Here is a 19,139-nt window from a genome sequence, read left to right on the forward strand (position 1 = left end):
AACAGTTCTTAGATGTGTTTTACAAGGGCCACCTACTTTCAAGGGTAATTCAAAGTCGTGGGGAGGACTCTGTTTTTAGTGGGCTCTGACTCACTCATACTTACATTTGCTTCTGTTTCATGTTGAAAAATGCTGTGCAAAAATTACTGTCAGTAAGTGCAATAGTAGCTTTTGTTTTTTTGCTCAGTGACTCTGAGAGGAGCAGGAACTGGTATTTGTGACAGAAAAGCCTCTGAGTAATACAGAGCCTCTCAAAGAATTAACACATACAGCTAAAGGAGAAGCATTTTGCATACTCACTTAAAAATACATTTGTGAATGCTTCTCAGACTACACATTATTCTGAAAATTCATCAGCTGTGCAAAAACAATCACTTACCGTTATTGGATGAATTATTAGCAATGTCCAAGGATTTTTTGAAGGAAGCGCAGACTGCATCACTGCTATGTTTTGTAGATATCAAGTCCTTTGGGCCTTCTTCCATACTTGTTTGCAAACCTTGCTGGGGCTTAATTGAAACAATATGCTTCACTAAGCATATGAGTTAAACGAAGCATATGCAAGTACAAAATATGAGAGAAAATGTCATTATTGTGGGGCATTTAAAGAAACTGCAGGACAAATTAATTTTTACATGATTAGAATCTTTTGCCATGTTATCTGCCTTCCTCTTATTTATTTGTTTTAGAAAGGATTTAAGTGTTGAAATTGTCTTTCGTTACCATTTTTCCCCTGGCTTCCCACAGTGAACTGAAGAGCAGCAAGAAATACTGAGATGAAAGTACTGTCATTGTCTAGTGACACTGAAGAGTAAGATGTGCCCAGTGACTGTTAAATGACTGGAGTCCACAGAAACACTGGACATAGCACAAGGAGTGTGATGAGCAACTTTGTGACTCTGGCTTCATAAATAATTTCATTTTTTTATGTCCATCTGAAGAATGAGCTTGCACAGCAGCATTTGGGGTACCAGACACCAGCATTTGGGGCTGACATGCAACATGAGCTGCTTCTGTCCCATCATAAACATGTCAGAAGAAGGAATGCTGTCCTGGGGAGTCTGAACAGCACTGTTAAGATTATTCATTGAGGTACATACAAAGCTAAATGAACTAATTAGATGTGCAAGAGGAAGAGTGGTGTGGCAGCACTCTGGGAACTGATAGGATATCCTAATGATTATGTGGATTGTGGTCAGTGAGGTAGTTAAAACCTTTCCCTTAAAACAGGATCACCAGAAGATCGGGGAGAAAAATTGTCCCAAGGATCATGAGAAACCACAGTGGGTGTATGGGGAAGACAAGTGGTTAAAAATAAAAATAAAAAAAAAAAAAAAAAAAAAAGGCAGCTGTACATGTCCAGACAACCATATTCTGTGAAATACAATCTGGACATTTTGGGAGGTCCCCCCACAATTTCTCATTTCACTGAGCACCAATAACAGGCAAGGACTGGTCCAAAACCCAGTAAACACTCTGTTCCTTTGCACTTCCCATCCAAAATGAACTGACATTCTCCACAGTCTCTCTCTGTTGCACTCCGAGACATTTTTGTCTCAATAAGCTTTTCACTGGTATAAGAATGGCCTTATTTTATCTTCGCTGACTTTTGGGAACCACCTTTTCATTACTGTTAATATCTCTGTGTTACCTTCAGCTATAGATGAAGCACAGGCCAATTGTACACTAAATTTGGAGTGCATCTGGCTTTAATCATGGAAGAAAAAATTTTTAGGCAGATGCATTCCAAGTTTAGTGCACAACATTTTGTACTGAAAAATCAAAGTGTTTTGAAAATATGTTATGGAATACCATGTTGCAAAACTCCACTGTTCACTGTGCTCATAACTTCTTTTTATGGGAAGACAGGGAGAAAAGAGAAGAGAAAGCCAGAAGACAGAGAGGAAGAAAAGTCTCCCTTAGGTCATCCTAACAGAGAAGAATCCCCCTCTGCTCATGGAAAACCAAACACTATTCTTGGAATCAAAATACTCACATGCCTCAGTCCAGCTCCACCCCTTGCTTCCTTCACTTCCATTTTCTTCTTCTTCCGCTGTGTTTTGCTTTCAAGCCCAGAAAGGCAGAAACGAATGCCTACTTTGCCTTTTGGCAAATCCTGAAAGCATCAGAGATTTTGTAAGAGGAGTCTTGGGACAACTAATTTTGTTTTGTTTTCAGGAAAACTGATTGATTACCTCCAGGAGTGTGTGCTGACAGAGTACAAGCAGGGCTGTCTGTCTGGACAAGGTGCACACTTCAGCTCTTTGCAAAAAGCTCAGCATGCTCTTCCCATTGCTGCCCAAGGGGAAAATTTCCCTGGGCTTCTAGAAAGCATTTAAACAGCAAGACTTCTGCTTCTACATCTCCACCCAAGATACCACAGTATCATTATCACCAAACCTTCTTATCAGCAAACTTAAATAAATATGTCCCAGCTGCCTGAGATGCTGTGAAGGCTGTGTCAGCTCTGGACTTCACACTTCTTTTAAGGCCTGGGTATTTGAGAAGGTCAGCAGCAGTAGGGTGCAAACACCCAGGGTTTGCTGCTTTGGACAGCAATACCACCTGGATGATGAATTCCCAGAACCAGGCAACTCCCCCCAGCCCATCTCATGCATCCTGCAAGTGTGTCCCCCAGCTCCAGCTATCTCAGACAGGGCAAGGAGTGACCATGCCAAGCACTTCCTCCCAGCGTGAGAAAGCCTCCACAGCCAAAGGAGCCTGGCTCCAGGGCTGCACTGGAGACGCCAGCCTGGATGAGGCTGACCCCAGTGGAGCAGGTCTGCCTTGGACATCAACACCACTGCCTCACCTTCTTCTCACTCCTCATCTGATGCTCCTCATCTCCAGTCCAGTTTCCCCACTCTTCTGTGGGAGCTTTCCAGTCAGAGTCCAGGTCAATCACTGAAGGGTCACCTATTAGAGCAAGCATATGAATGAGTTACGTTCAAATTCATCCTACTTCCCAGCCTTACATGAGTAGCACAAATGCTGCAAAAATACCTGACATCTTCCTGCTTGCCTGTGTCGTGACTGGATGTGCATGTATGTACAAGTTTTAAATGCATTAAAACATTTACAAATTTATTTTAAAAATGTATAAAGACATATACATTGACTGCGAATGCACAATTAGTGACTGCACTCTTCAGGACAGGAGAAAAATGAAAGAAAGGCAGAAAAGCACATACAGAAACAAAAGCCCTTCCAGCCTGTACTTCAAGGAAACAAGCTTTACAAAACTAATAGCGTGGCTTGTCAAATATTTCCTTTTAATTTTATGGAGAAGGATTGAGGCATATCCAGAAACACTGGCAGACACAGCAGGCTTTTCCATTCACTGCAACACACCATCCTCTGGGCAATTATTTGTAAGGAAGAGTACTCTTAGCAAAGGATTTGTGCATTCATTATTGGTCTCATTGGTGCTTTCTTTCTTACAAAAAATAGAACCAAGTACATTCTCAACTTCACCTTCCTTTTCTATTTTCTTTTCTTGAATGTAAGCCAGAAAAGCACCATCCCAGCACTGATTTCCAAATCTGCCTAAGATGCAACTCTAAATAGGCATGAAATAGGTAACACCTACCCTGTATCAATTCTGATCATTTCGTGGGGGCTAGGCAAAAAACTTTTCAAAATCTTTTAGGTTTCCACATCTTTCAGCATCTGGTACCTTTGAAAATCTGGCTGCAAGCCCTCAGCTGCCTCTCCACAAAGCACTGGCAAACTATCCTGAGGCAAGAAGGCAAAACTGACCAGTTTAATTCCTTCACCCAAACTGAATGAGGTGCAAAAAAGCAGATAAATTGGCATAAGATGTTGAAAGCACTACTTGATTATTTTTTTAACAATTTGAATGTAACAATCTTAAATCTTATCCTAACAGGGAGAAATACTTTGAAAACACAACACGTAATAATAACTCTTAGCTGATTACTTCTCTTAAAAAAAAAATCCCAAGCCGGATGGAAAAACTTCTACTTGAAGAAGGGCCAAAACCAAAAGCATGCTGGGAATGATAAAAGAAAACTGTTTCCAAAAAGTTGCTCTGACCAGTTTACTGCCAAATGTTATAAACATGATTATAAACATTGTTCAAGTTTCTCAATTTAAAATCCATGCTCTCTATATAGACAATATGTCTTTCCTTCTTCAAAAGGGAAAGGAACAGCTAATTTTGAATGCATTCCCCAGTAAAATTCCAGTCCAAAATAGAATTCAGTCTCCTGAGCTGCAAGGCAGCAGTTTTGTTAATGGATGCTCTCGTGGGTGTGCAAGCAAAACAGATCATAACACATGGAAAGCCACAACTGTTGTTTTCACCTTTTTAACGTCTGATATCTCAAAAAGTGCATTTATGTATATACTTTAAAACATGAAAATAGTTTTGATGGCAAACTGCCTGCACTGGGCTTACATTAATGCTTCACCTTTGTCACATGTGGGCATGAAACTTGGCCAGACAGTGATGACTCTGCCTCATCTCAGAATTACTCTTCCCAAAGCATTGTGTCCCAGGGGTGTTTAAAATCAACTCAGACTAAAATTAAGGGCCATATAAGATTCTTTAAAGTTTGCTGCATTTGATGGGGAAATCAGATTAAATGTACTTATCACAATGCTCTGGCTTAAAATCTCTCCTCTTGTGTAGCATCTTTCCCTTCTTCAGTGACATCTTCCACAGTGTCTTTAAACTTTGAATACTCTCTAGTATTTTTAAATCAGCAACTGATTCTCCTTTGGTCATCAATTCTCTCACAAGCTAAAACTGATCAGTAATTCCTGTGAACATAAACACTAAAAGGAATGTGCCATGCAGCAGCACGTACCCCTGCTCCTCATGTGGGTTTAGTCCTGACAGAGGTGATATATATCTCCCTCAGCACCAATGTAGACCAACATCTTGGCAATTCCTGCTCTTCATTTTTACAAAAGCAATGCTGTTAAATATAATTTTCCAACTAAGTTCTTGCTTGCAACCACCTCAGTCCTCCAGCAAACCCCACCCAGGCAAAGCTGTACTTTTCTGTTGGCAACAAACATTTGCAGCATGCATTTCAAGGCCAAGGTGGTTTCCATGCACCCCATGCAATGAAAGCACTTTTAGACCCTGAAAGGCACAATGTTAAAGGTGTCTTCAGAAATCAGGGAGGCTGCTAGCACCTCTGCAGGCAGAAAGTACAGCCCAGCACCAACTACCTGAATGCCCTTGGTCTCCAGTCTCTCTCCTGTGTAATGAGGAGGAGCAGATGGGGAGCAGACTGCTGCGGGGTGTTGGGGAGAAAGCAAACAGGGCCCCACAGCAGCAGGGTCTGGTCAAAGGGGGCAGTCAGCAAGTTCTCTGTGCCTGCTGATAGATAGGGTGGAGTGCAGTACTGTACAGGCTGAACCTAATTATCTGGCCTGGAAAATGAAACTGGAAAGTACTGCAGCAAAACTCAGAACTCGGGCTGAGTCACCGAGAAGGGGATTAAAAAATTTCTAATCCAAAATTGTACATTTGGATTCTAATCTACCAGCATCTCTCTTGGCGTGCTGTCCCTCAATATGGGCAGCAGAAACCTAAGGGAGGTTCATCAAATCCCTCAATAGGCTGCATATTGTCCATGTTACTGAGTTTTTCTGTGGCTGCTGTAGAAAACCTATCCCTTTGCAAAGGGCAGTTGACTGTGTAATGAACACAATCCTAACCCAAATCTTTGCCAAGCCATTGCTTGTAGACCAAGTGTAATACAGTCAGTTGAAATGGGTAGATAATTTCCAGTCTAAAGGTTGCATATCTGTGTTACAGGTCAAAATTATTGCTACCAATTGCTGGGTGGAGGAATCACTTATTTGGCACCTTCCTTCAGCATAATTCAGTAGAGGCAAAATATCAAATAAATCCCAGACTGAAGATTTCTTTTAAAGGAAAAAAAGCTACTGATTCCCATAAAACAAAGGAATTAAAATTGATTTTAACCCCGAACAGAAGGAAAATTGGGAGTAAGGAGACATAGGGTCAGGAGACACAGGAATTTTCTTAAGATTCTGGGGAAAATTTGCATTGGCAGTTAAGAAGGATTCATTGGGAAGATGCCAAGACACAAGTAAAAAGTGACTCTCATGGTCATGAGACACGTTGCATTTGCAAAGCAGCATGTGGGTTTTCTGAGACTGCACCACACTGTTGCCAAAGTGCAGGTCCACTGCACTTGGAAGCAGATGCATGGGATAAAATTAGTATTCCCTTGACTTGGAACCAGACCCAAGTGCTCTAAAACAGCCCAGCTGGCTGCAGTGTGTGGGTTACATGTTTTATAACAGCAAAACCAGCCACAGCTTGCCATGCATTCTGTGGGACAGCAAAGCCTAAGTAAATAGATGTCACCAAAGAGGCAGTAGCAGATTAGTGGCATAGGTACACAAAGGGAGTATTGGGAAACACATGCAAATAAAGCTTCCAAGGCAGAGGCAGGAAGATCAAGAACAACCCTGCAGAAGAAGCAAGAAAGGTGCCTGGCAAAAGCAGGGCACTTCCCAGGCTCAAAATTAAAGTGAATTATGCCAGGACGAGAAGAGGTTCAGCTCCCTTTCTTTCTCTTTGTGACAAGAATGAAAACTATGCAAACACTAATGATGAGCAGGGAAAAATGATGATGAAAAAAGCTGCCCATTCTGGGATCCCCTTCCCTCATGGCAGAGCCCTGGCCACCTGAGTTTGCTGGTGGGACTGCTGGGACTGCAGCCTTTAGTGCTGACCATGTGGCTTCAAGACACTGAATGTCCCCAGCTAACAAAGGCTTAGTTTGCTAAGGACTTATTATTTGAATATGCAGAGACAATGACGTATGACAGAATGAGAATTTCAGAATCAATGAGGTTAGAAGGGCCTTCTGGAGATTGTCTAGTCCCACCCCCCGGCTCACAGAGGGCTCAGCTACAGCAGGTTTCTCAGGAATGTAACAATTAGAGTTTTGAATGTATTAAAGGGTAGAGAGTCTGCAACCTCTCTGGGCAAACTGGTCTGTTTCCTGACCACACTCACCATAAAAAAAGAGCTTTCACTTACATGTAAGTGGAAATTCACTCCTTACCCATTGCCTCTTCCCCGCTCTCTGGGCTGACCATGGGCAATGACCCCATCAGGTGCCCATAGACAGGCATGGCTGGACCTGCTCCAGTATATCCCTACCTATCCTCTACTGGGGAACCCAGAAATGGACACAGTACTCCAGATATGACCATAATTAAGAATTAACCACCAGCAGTGTGTATCATTAATGACTGTCAACACAGCAGTGTGTTGTTTTGAAACCAGCCTGATTGATAGTCTTTTCAATATTCCAAAATCTCAGTGACTGCCCAGTTGCCTTTACCACTAACTCCCTCTCTCCCTCTATGTATATATGCTCCCAGTTGTGCCAACACTTAAGCCTCAAGCCTTTTGTAAGTGAGCGTGTTATTATTGCTGGTACTTCACAAAAAGATAACCCAGTGTGGAGCAGGGAGCTGGCCAAGGCAGCTCCACCAGCCGGGACACAGGCAGGAGTCCAGCATCCAGCTCCTTCAGCTGTACCAGCCCAGCACAGAACAAAGAGATGCATTACATGTACTGCTCTGGATTTGATAAAATGACCCCAGCTCATATTTAGGCTATGAATGGCATTTTTTTTTTTTTTAGTTCCCAAGCCTGCAAGAGCTAACAGGCCGTGTTTAACTGTCTTAAGAGCTCATTTTGCCTGCAGCACTGACCTTAATGCCAACCATTACCTCATCTAAATTCAGGGAATACATGTTCATGACACAACCCTCCCCTGCATCAATATGAAGGCTGATGATTCAAAGGAAAAAAAAAATGCCAGGACAAAAAAGCAAGCTGTAAGGCAGACAGAATCCTCCAAATGCTTCTGCTCCAACGTTTGCAGAAGCAAGCTGCTGAATTTTCTCCAGTGGTTCCACTCTCAGACAGACAGGGAATTCCAAAAGCAGAGCTCTGCCTGGCTTTGCAACTGCAGATCAAGCCCAGAGTGTGCCAAGTCTGACATGTGCTAAATGTAGTGCAAGGGAATGCTGCTGAAGGGCTGCCCACACTGCCGCCCTCCATCCCGCGGGGGCGAGATGGGCTCCAGAGTTGGAAAGGGCCAGGCACCCTTTGCAGCAATGCAGGGGTAAAGAAACACAGCACCACAGGAAGGGAATGCTTGGGGTTGGGGGTTTTGTTTTTATTCTTTTTAAAGCAAACTGTGCTATTTATAAAATCACGGCCAAAATGATGCATCTGCTGCAGAGCTTCAGTTACCGCTGGGCAGAGAAGCAAGACAACCACAATCTTTTCTCCTTAATGCATTCCACCCCTCCGGGTTCTCCTGCAGTTAAGCAATCAGAGCAGCTAGAGCACGAAGAGGTTTGCTCAGCTCATCAGCCATCATTCCTGCAAGAGCAGAGGAAGGCCTCCCAACGACAGGGGTATATATAGATACTTCACTCAATCCTGACCAAAAGGTCAAGAGAAAATGTCATCTAATACCCACACTGTTCATGCCAAATTATTCCAGCCACTCGGGACCCATGCTTGTCTTTCTTTCAAAACTCAAAAAGAAAAACAAAAAAAAACCATTACCAGTTATAAAAGGACTGAAATCCTGATTGCCAAAGTGCACTGGAGTTGGACTCTGCATCTGGGTTCAGGGCATTTCCAAGGAAATTTAAAGTTTTGGCAAAGGTACACAGAGCTCGAGAAGCAGCCTGTCCTCCCATGGCTCTCCCCCAGCCACCCCCCCGAGCCCGGGGTTGTGGCTGGCTGGAAAAGCCCACTCAGCTCCATCTTCCCACACAGCGATGGGAGGCAGGGAAACGCAATGCTTCAGTTATGAAAACCAAACACAACTTTGAACTCGTTTCACAAATTCAGAAATCTGAGTTGACTGCTAACACGTGGGGCTTTTTGAAACGCAGAGCTCATCCTGCTGCCTGTGGCTCAGGAAGTCCCTGACCTGCTCTCTGAGGGTGTGGGGAGGGATCGCCCCGTGCTTGCCCTGTTCCTGTGCTTATCTGCCTGCAGCTGATAGCAACCACTGGAGAGAGGACACGGAGCCTGCAGTCAGCCTCCCTGCAGATAGTGCTGCTGCCCAGGAGCTCTAATTACACTTTGCACCAAAACAGGCTGTACCTCCTGCATCGTTTGTTTATCTTCTGAGGAAAAACATAAATAAAATGCACTTTCTTGCCCTTCTCAAGGGTCCCACGTGGACAACTGCTGCCCTGACTGACCTCACAGCAGCTCTGGGCACCTGCTCAAAACCAGACCCACACTGGATTTGTCCCTGACCAGTAGATGAGCCACGTGGGAAGTGGACCCTGATGTCTGAGGCTTAGGGAACGGGCTGAAGAGATTTCCTGAATTAGTGTACTAGTCTGTCTATAGAAAAAGGACAGAGAGACGTACCCTGCCCCTGCCACGCATCGTCCACTGGGAGGAAAGTCGAGCTGCCATGCCAACAGTATCTGGAAGGACTGTCCTCAGATGATTTACTCTTCACGTTATCTGCACATAGGAAAGCATCTCCATTAAAAAATTAAATGAAAAAACCCCAAATCCCAAATTTAAAAGATAATCACATAGGTATATTCACATTAAAACCAATTAATCATGCCTCTGTCTGCTCACTATGTCATGATGCCTGGATGTTATGTAATTTAAGCCACACATTAATCTATGCTGCTCATCACAGTGGATTTATTAACAAAGGCTGGACGAGGACACTACATGGATAAGTTATTAAAAACAACTCACTCGGGAGTGGCTACACTAACAATATTCAGAAATGTAAACCTCTGGCACATCTGTGCTGGGGACCTAAGGAGGGAGCTGTCGTTCCTGCAGAACAAAAGCCTCATCCAGTGTATCCAGCTCTAACTTCCACCACCTTCAGTGAGAAGGCTTCTGCTCAAGCTAACAGAAATCCATAATTACCAAATTAATTGCTCCATGAAAGAGCACAGGTGAGAGAGAGCTGCCAGAGGAAAAAGAAGTTGTTTTGATGATTACTTTCAGTAACTAAAGCAACCAGTAAGGATTCACACACTGCCCTGAATGACTCCCCTTAACCCCTTTCTAAGGCCTGTACATAACAGTCTAGGGTTATCTTCAAATCTTTCATAAATCAAGGGGCTTTTTTCCACATCTCTGATTTTTCCTTTCTTCCTTTCACCTAATGAACTCTGTGGTTTATGCAGTTGCGCATCAGCTTGATTTTTTGTTGCATAAATGCAGATGCTAATGAATATTTCTCCTTTTTGAATATTTGCACATTAGGAACTGCTTGAATCCACTGATGAAGTGTTGGAAAACAGATGGTTAAATATGGCATGTAATATATTAATTGTCTTATCTGGCTTTAGAAGCTAATTTCAGCATTCTGGCTAACACCACACATGCTGTTTTGTGCACAGATGTCTATCTAAATCTATCTTGCTTGCCTTTATCATCTCTAAAAGATTTAGGACCAGACTTTGCATTCATCATCCAGCTGAACTTTCAGACAAATGTGAGTTTCTGGTAGGCAGGGAATGTATGAACCAGGGGTGCTTGGAGTCAATCAGTGAGGACTGACAGTTGCAAAGATGCAAAGTGAAAGCCAGAAACGAGGCTTAACTCTATGCAAAACAAGGAGGTGCTCCATCCTTCTCAAGGCCATGCATAGAGAGGCTCAAGATGAAAATCCCTCACTCTGCTGGATGGGAAGCTGCTGGCTAAGCAGCCTCCAACACAGCCTTTCCAAGTTGCACATTCACTCCCTCCCTCGGTCTGAAATTCTCTGAATTTGCTGGTTATCAGAACACAACAGAAACCTTCTGTGCAATTCAACTGAACAGAAAGAATCTGTAGGGGAGGCAATATTTTCTTAAAATTTATTCCAAGATGAGAACACGAGTTTGGAAAGCGCTCAATAAAAGTGCTGTCACTCCCTAAAACACTGGTGTGCTGGATTGCAGATGCAAGCGAGCTCTGCAAGGGAGAGTGACTAATGAAATGTGGCTCCAGGGGAGAAGACCTATATGTGATCACTGAGAGCCCTTTTCAGCCAAGCAGCTGAGAAAGTGATAGAAGATAGAAGTACAGTAACAAGCCACTCACCTAAATCCCTGGAGAGATCTGACAATGTCCCAAAGGTCACAGGACAGGATTTTACATCTGCAATATCCCATGTTCCTGCATTTAAAATGCAAACAAACAGTAACCCAAAATCTGACATCATGTTCACAGTTTCTACCTCATGCTCCCAAGTGAATTACACATCTTCCATGTTCTCTCCATTCCTAGCCTGCATCCACTGCTGTTGCTGGACAAGCATCAAGCAAGGAGAAATCATCTTTATGGACAGAGAGAGTCCAGCTCCATCACCATGTAAACTTTGTCGGCCTTTCAACGTCCATGTCACACCACCATGGCATTTCTCTGGACTTGAATTCCTCACTCATCTGAACTGATGTCCCCTTTATGCACTGATGGCAGAAATTGTCATCCTGTATTGGAATTTGGCCTTTTGAAAGCAGTAGAGTAAAAATGGTACTAATGTCCTCCCCCATCAGCCCTATACTTTGCAAGAAAAGGACTCTAGCAGAGAAGGCAACTCATGTGAGGGCAACCTAAGAGCATTTTCTGAATCTTCAGAATACTGGATTACTGCTACTGAAGGTGAGTCAATAGCAGTAATATACCATTATTTACATACCATATATGTAGCCTTATATACCATTCAATTCAGCCATCACACTCAATTAATCCCTGAGAATGTAGTCAAAATCCAATGCTTTTGATTTAGGAATACCCTGCCTTATCCTGCTTCGACACACATGGATAATGCCCTGCAGCTTAACCCTGACCATGTGTGAGCATCCTCAGAGGGCAAGGCTTTGGCTGTAAAAGACACAAACACTAAATACCTGTGGTAGAAAACAACTTGCACTCAGCATGTAGTCTACAACACAAAATTCCTGCCATAAGGACCCTTCTTTTCACATTGCAGGGAAATAAATGACAGCTAGCAGGGTCCAAGGGGGGTGGACAACACTGTGTGTGCAGGATGAATGTCAGTGGGCCTACACTCTGCTGAGGACACCACTATTTGTCAGACTTCCTCTCAGTTGTACTTGAATGTCAACACTCACCTACGTTTGAGAAAACATCATCTTCTGACCTGGAGTGCCCAGATTCTTCCCGTAGGGCTCCTGAGCCCTTCAGCACGGTTCCACACTCTGCCTTGGCAAAGAGAGCACCTTTTCCACCACCACTGGGGTCCTCTGTGAGTGGCCACACTGCTCTCTTCTCATCCCAGTCAAAGGCTGGCTCAACTGCTGAGTTACCCAGGGATGCTCTGCTGATGTCTTCTCGGGAATAAACATTACCACAGGATCATCATTATTTTTAATTACAAGGAAGAGTTTGTGCAGGAGAGACAACAGAACAAAGCCTGATCGAAACCCATCAGATGTAATGACTGTTTCCAACTGAAATTATTTACAGATATGATGACAGTGAAGCAGAGTTCCTGGGATGGCACAGTGAAGCAGAAAACAGGAAGGCCAATGTGATAAGGAGGACGCCACAATGGCCTTGGGCATCCCTCCCTGGAGAGGAGGCTCAAGGCCTCCAGAATCCAGCTGGGGATCCAGGGCAGTGAAATGAGGGAAAGAGAACAGCTGGACCTCCAAGGAAAAAGAAAGCAAACCTCTTGGATGTTGGTAGTTCAAGGCTGCTACAGAAATCAGTGCCAGGTATATGAATATTTTAAATAATTATAGTTTTGTCCAACAGTTTTTGTTCCAAAGGACTCCTAAAGTGTTTTATGACTTCTGCCTTCAGAATAGCAAAGCATTTTCTGGAGCTCTGGTGAAGAGGGGACCACTGCTGACATCAACTTCACCTACACATACCTTAATGCTGATGCTGCTGATTTTCCCCTGCCAGGGATCATCAACCAGCACTCTGCAGGGCTAGGGCTTCTTCCTGGAAGATCAGATCTCACTACTCTGTAAATGCCCATGCTAACACGATCACAGGTTTCGGAATCCTGCACAACCCAGGCTCCAGAACTGCACCAAGGACTTCTGGTGCTTCAAATGAGACTTTCCCAGGTGAGCAAAGCCCTTAACGCCTGCATGACCTTAGGGTTAAACCCTGTGTGGTTCTGCATGTGCAGCTGGCACCACTGATGACAATAGGCCAACTTACATGAAGAAAGAAATGTGGACCCATTCACTTTGCTGGAGAGAAAGCAGAGATCTCAGCACCTCAAGCCTTTAAAGACTCTTGATAATCCAAGAGTTAAAAATCTAAACTCTTGGTATTTAACTCAATGTAATCCAAATGATAGATAAAGTTGTCCCAAGGTGCCTGTATATTTTTCAATTAAAATTTGCTGTTCCCTTACCCTTCAATTTTAATAGAGCATCTGAGAACACTTTAAGATAGCTTTATTGCAGTCAGTGAATGAATTCACACATATATCCAGCTACATCTTTCCAATATCCAAACTTCTATCTTGCTTTTAAATTATTCTAATATATTAAACTTACAGGTTATTTTGATCACTTTATCACAGATAATGAAAATATTTCCAAATGCCCTAATTCCATTACTTCTTTCATACAGTGGTTATTGCATATAACATGATCCGTAGAAATGTATATAGGCATAAATGCATGGCAGACACCTTGAAATCCCTGGAGAAAAAATGTGGAGTGAGCACAAAGTGTTGTTTCATTTCATCTCATTAGGATAAGAGTATATTTCTGTTACAGTTCTTTAGTCTGGGCAATCATGGACTAAAGAACCCGTTTGGAACTGAGCAAATTACATGTGTTTTTATACATCCGTTATCAGAAAACTTCTGTCAAGCCATGCAAAAGGAACTAGCCCACGTGACACCAAGCCTTTAGCAGATCTCAGATCTAACAGACATCTGCTTTGAAAGTCCTGTGGGTAATGCTGTGTGTTTTAATGAGAGCATGGAGTAAAAGGCAAGCTCCCAAGTAAAAGCTCCCAAAGCTGCTTTTTCTTAAGTAAATAGCCTCAGTAAGTGCAGGGATTTTGCTGCCAAATGATGAATAGAGGAAACAGAAAGATGCTGGGGTGTGAGGAGGGGTGACAAACTCAGTCAGATCAGGTGTGTGAATTGAGTCTGTACATTTACCTTTTTGTTTCAGCCTTTCCTTCCTTAGGTGTCTCTTTTCGCGGCTGCTGATCTTGGTCTGCCAAACTCCTACAACACAAAGTTCATTTTTAAGCTATCAAAGAACTTTCTTCATTGCCTTTACTGCTTAGCACCAAGGTAAATAGCCAGCTGATACTTTCTGATGCTGGCTGTAAAAGAGGCATCAGATCTCGTGCAGCATGCCCCTGTGTGCAGCTCCTCCCCTGTGTGCAGCTCCTCCCCTGCGTGCAGCCTTTGCTTCCTCTGCAGAAATGTGTTACATAAGAAATCCCCATCACAAACCTGTCATGTGTCCTGACTCACACAACTGCACATGCTCTTCTGTCCTGTGTGTCAGCCTGATGTGACATCCATTCCCTTGGGGAAGATACCACAGCAGAGCACCAACCACCTTGTATGTCTGACAGCAGGGAGAAGTTAATGAAAATCTTAACCATTAAATAAGACTTGAAATTACTGGGTTCCTCTAGCTCTGAACATACCCTAAGACTTTTTCTGCAATGTGGACACCCTGTCCCACTCAGCTGGTTTATACACACATTCATTCACACTCATGGGGCCACATCCCATCTCCATCCATGCTCTCCACGACCCAAGAAGTCAGAGAGGGTGCTGGCAAAAATGGTTAATGAAGGAAAAAACACAGCCCCTGGAGCTGACCAAGACATTTTCCATCTCTGAAGCATCCCTGAATAACACATGAAGCATCCCTGAAAAACACATGAAACTGTTCAGCTGGCTCATCCATTCAAAAATCTACAGATCCCTTTGAGAAAAGCCTCTTCTGTGTCCCCTTCTTCCTGAGCAGCCTCACCGGCCCCAGGAAGGACTCTGGTCCAACAGCAGTGAGGGCTTCTCTTGCTCTCGCCACCACACTAATCACATTGTAATCTTTTAAGCCCAGAAAAGCTTAGAATTTGTTGTTTTCAATATAACCCTTGGTGGGGGGAGGCAGAGAGGGGCTCATGGGATGCAATGTATTTTCCAGTGAAATTCTAGCTGCCTGAGCCTTGCTGGCTTCTGCCAGATTTCTCTACAGATCTGCTTGCAAACAAAGGTCTTGGCTCTGCTCATGAGCTTGTTAGAAGTTGGCTGTGAATTGCCCCAGAACCTTTACCAGCCTCAGACATTGGCACAACAATGTCCTGCTCCATCCTCAGCATGGCAGAGGCCACAGCACTAGGGGAAGAGCATGAAGAAGGATCCCACTGACCACTGGGCCTCTGAGCACTTCAGAGATCCTTCCTCACCTGCAGATTTGCCCTCCCTGTGTACGCAGCCAGGGCCTGGAAAGTGTGGCAGGAAAACACAGGGCCCCCGTGGGAGACTGAAATGTTACGGTTTGTGGCTTAAACATCTTTATGAAGGACTTTGCCAGTTACAGAAAAGGGTATAAGCAAGCTGCACCACCGAAGCCCACCCTGGATGGGCCTCCTGACTGAAACCCTGAACGGTGAGTCAAACTGCCTAAGGCAACTTGAGATAAGGAAAGTGACACTACTGTTCAAAATATCTGGAAGAGCATCCATGGCAGGGCCTAGACCAGCACCTTCGGGGTGGAGGCCACAGCCCCAGGGCTATCTGCTCCCAGGCCTTCCTAGATCCCCACACCAAAGGGAGGAGGAGGAGGAGGAGAAGGAGGAGAGGTTTTGGGTGTGCAGTGAAAAAGCCTCTGGTCAGAGGCAGTGAACACCCAACCTCAGCTGTGCAGACCAGCCCAGCACCCCGGGAAAGCCACATCTGTGGGATATCCACGTGAGGGACAGCAGAGGGGGTGGCATGGTGTCATGGACCATCAAAAGCCCCCCGAAAGGGTCCCCAGACCCTGCACCAGAACACTGCAGATGATGCCACAAATCCACAGTGTTGCAAGGGACAGTGTCAGGGGGAGGTACCTGGGCATTCCCACCTGCCCAAATGTATATTAATCCACTGGATTCTATACTTTTAGGTGGGGAACCCTCACCACCAAGAAGACCAGATGGAGGGAAGCCATGAGATGTCATTGGAACCTATGGAGGGGTGATATGTTTCTACTTAATCTTGGTCAGTCTCCCTGTCTCCTGCCATGCACACTTTTTTCTATGTCTTTCTTTCTTTTCTCTTTCATTCTCTTTGCCTTTTACTATTTAATAAAATATTTCAAATTTTTGGTATCAACATCTAACCTCATTTGGTTTTAATCATGTTTTTTGGGTATATTTGAACCTTTCATGGTTCAATTAGTTTTATTCACAGAGACTTAGTTCTCTTTATTGCTCTGTAATTAGACCAGAACCTAACAGCTCCTGTCAACATAGTTACACATAGGAAGGGGCAGGTGATAGAAATAACTCCCAAACTGGCAGCTTTCTCCACTAACACAGAACTGTAGAACAGTAGAGAAGACCTCCCTTTTGACATATTTCATCCCATGTTATTATTTGGTAATATACATCAGATAACAGAAGAATCAGATCTTTTGTTACCTTCCTCCTCTTGCAGTTTGTCTTTTTCCACAGAAAGCAGATCTTTTGGCACTTCCTTGTCTGAGCACTGGGTCTTCCTCTTCTTCTTAGGCTACAGCATTCATGAGATACACAGCAGAAAGATAAAACAGGTAGTTGTTACATTTCATCAGGAAGAAAAGAAGAGTCAGGGCAGTAGTTTTGAAATGGAGGCAACCCATGATACTCAGAGCAGGGGATTGCTGGAGCCTGTAAGTGTGTGCAAAAGCCTTCCTGAGCAGATTTTATTGAAAATTCCAAACCTATAAATGCTATTGCTTTGGACCTAAAAATCTTATCTGCCAGAATAGAAAGTTCACATTTTAATTCAGGTACCTGCTCCATAGTAAGATTTGCATTCATTGTTCCTACGTCCTAATAGTCTTCCTCTGAAGGAGGAAAGTCTAAAGTATTTACCCCCCTTAAAATCAGGAACGTTAAAATGAAGAGTTAGGACCCTGCCAATGCTTAACAAAAAACAAACAAAAACAAAACAAAAAAACCCCAAGAAAACAACCAAAAAACCAACCAACCACCCCCCCCAAAAGCCCACACGCCCCAAAACCATGGAACAGACTATTTTTCATGACAGTATCTGTAGTTTACACTAATATCAAAGGGCACAGGAGTAGTCAAGGCCATTTTCATATAGCTTGATGAAACAATAGGGCTAACCTAAAGCCTTCAATTTAGAATGTTCTAGTTTAAACATCGTGGTTCTTGACTTTTCCAAGGTGGGAAATCCCTGCCAGAAACACAGTTCCCTGCCCAGGCTCAGGGGTTGCTCCTCACTTAAAATAACAAAATCACAGAATGGTTTGGGAGGGACCTTAAAGATCATCCAGTTTCAACTCCTCTGCCACAGGCAGGGACACCTTTCACCAGACCAGGTTGCCCAAAGCCCCATCCAGCCTAGCCTTGAACACTTTCAGAGATGGGGCGTCCATAGCTTCTCTGGTCAAGCTGGAAGTTGCTGTAAAGATCTGGAAGTCCTTTAAAGCATATACCAGTAAAAGTGCTCAATGCCTAAGGTAAAACCCTTAAACAAACCCAAGGGAATAAATATCCCTGGTCAGAGCTGGAATGGAAATACAGGAGATCCCAGCACTCACTTCTGGGCTTGGATGATGAGACTGTCCCCCTTGTGGTGGCAATGACAAACACTAGTGTGACTGTGCCAGAACATTACATGGTTTTATATTCCAAAATCATCTTTTAAGTGCAGCAAACCCAGGAAGAACAAATTACCTTAAAAAAAGGAACATTCTAAAAACAACTGTCTCTTGAAAGACAATGTATGAACTCTAAAACTCTTGGTGGTACCTTGAGGAGCTTTTTCTCTCTGATGTTGACTGATGTGATAAGATGTCCATTCACCGGAACCTAGAATATGGACAACAAAAAAATGCATTATGCCACATATACATGCATGTGTGTGTATGTGTAAATATACAAATAAATGCATTTATTTCAATACCTGCCTATAATACATATAATAGTCTGAAAGATACAGCTAAGTAACCCCCTGTACAAATCTGGGCTAGAATTTGTGGCCTTGTTCCAACTAGAGTAGTTTATTCCAAATTAATTAGTGTCTGCTAAGCCTTTATGAATGTAAATCCAGAAACTCCACAAAGATTTATTCCAAAGCAGACGTATTTGTGGTTTATCATAAGATTTGTCTAGGATCAAAGTTGTTATTCAAATAGGGTAAGCCTGTCTTAAAAAAACAGCATAGAAAGGAGAAGGCTTATTTTAATTCTTGTTTACCAGTTGGGGTGGACCTTATGTTCCCTCTCAAGTCTATCTGACCAACTAAAAGAATAGATTTTATCCTACCTAGACCCTGTAAGGCAAACAATAAATGTTTTAAGACTTTTCAAATTATAGTTTGATTAATGTTTCAGCTGTCTCAGAAATCCCTGGCGATTGCCAGCCACCAGCTACAGGGATGGGAAGGTGTAAATCTGCAGCTGAGACAGCAAGGGCTGTGCCAACAAGGGCCACTGCACACTGTGCAGAGCCAGCAGCATCTAGATAAGGCAGAAGCTCCCTCCTCAGGCGCCTCTCTTTCCCCCTGACACACACAGGAGCTCATTGCTGGATTTTTGGCACTTCTCTGCCTCACCCAGGTTGCTTTCCTTGTGCAATGCAGCTGCTGTTCAGCACTGCCCAGGCCTCCTCCAGCCCCATCAGACCTGTTGGGCTGCCCAGCTGAACCCACAGCTCCCAGCAGGGAGCCTGACCTAGGCTGTCTCCCTAGTCCCTGATCCATCCTCCTCCTCCTCCGCCTGGAGCAAGGAGATCCCTGGCAGGTGAAGGCAGCCCTGCCCGGAGCAAAACCCCTCTGATCCCTGGGCATCAGGAGACAGTGGGCACCCTCTCACAAGCCGGTGTTGAATTCAGGTGCCCACAGTCCTCTTGGGGAAGGGAAGCCAGCTGATGCTTCCTC

At 43.8% G+C, this 19,139-nt stretch overlaps 1 protein-coding gene across 3 annotated transcripts in view; it reads right to left on the reverse strand.

The window, feature by feature from the left end:
- The window catches only part of LOC146440333 (uncharacterized), a 31,330-nt gene that overhangs the window by 2,304 nt on the left and 9,887 nt on the right, over positions 1-19,139 (reverse strand). Inside the window, exons 2-10 of one of the 3 annotated variants that reach the window (XM_085056942.1) lie at positions 18,011-18,070; positions 16,670-16,760; positions 14,181-14,249; positions 12,157-12,372; positions 11,123-11,197; positions 9,431-9,529; positions 2,813-2,916; positions 1,997-2,116; positions 380-509 (exon numbers count right to left, since the gene is read on the reverse strand). In XM_085056942.1, the coding sequence (XP_084913068.1) occupies positions 380-509; positions 1,997-2,116; positions 2,813-2,916; positions 9,431-9,529; positions 11,123-11,197; positions 12,157-12,372; positions 14,181-14,249; positions 16,670-16,760; positions 18,011-18,070 (964 nt within the window). Of the gene's footprint in view, positions 1-379; positions 533-1,996; positions 2,117-2,812; positions 2,917-9,430; positions 9,530-11,122; positions 11,198-12,156; positions 12,373-14,180; positions 14,250-16,669; positions 16,761-18,010; positions 18,071-19,139 lie in introns of those variants that run through there. The other 2 variants (XM_085056945.1, XM_085056943.1) reach the window with 2 other exon arrangements.

This window comes from Lichenostomus cassidix, chromosome 3, assembly GCF_008360975.1.
Source record: "Lichenostomus cassidix isolate B80296 chromosome 3, HeHo_3.0, whole genome shotgun sequence".
NCBI classification, from domain to species: Eukaryota; Metazoa; Chordata; class Aves; order Passeriformes; family Meliphagidae; genus Lichenostomus; species Lichenostomus cassidix.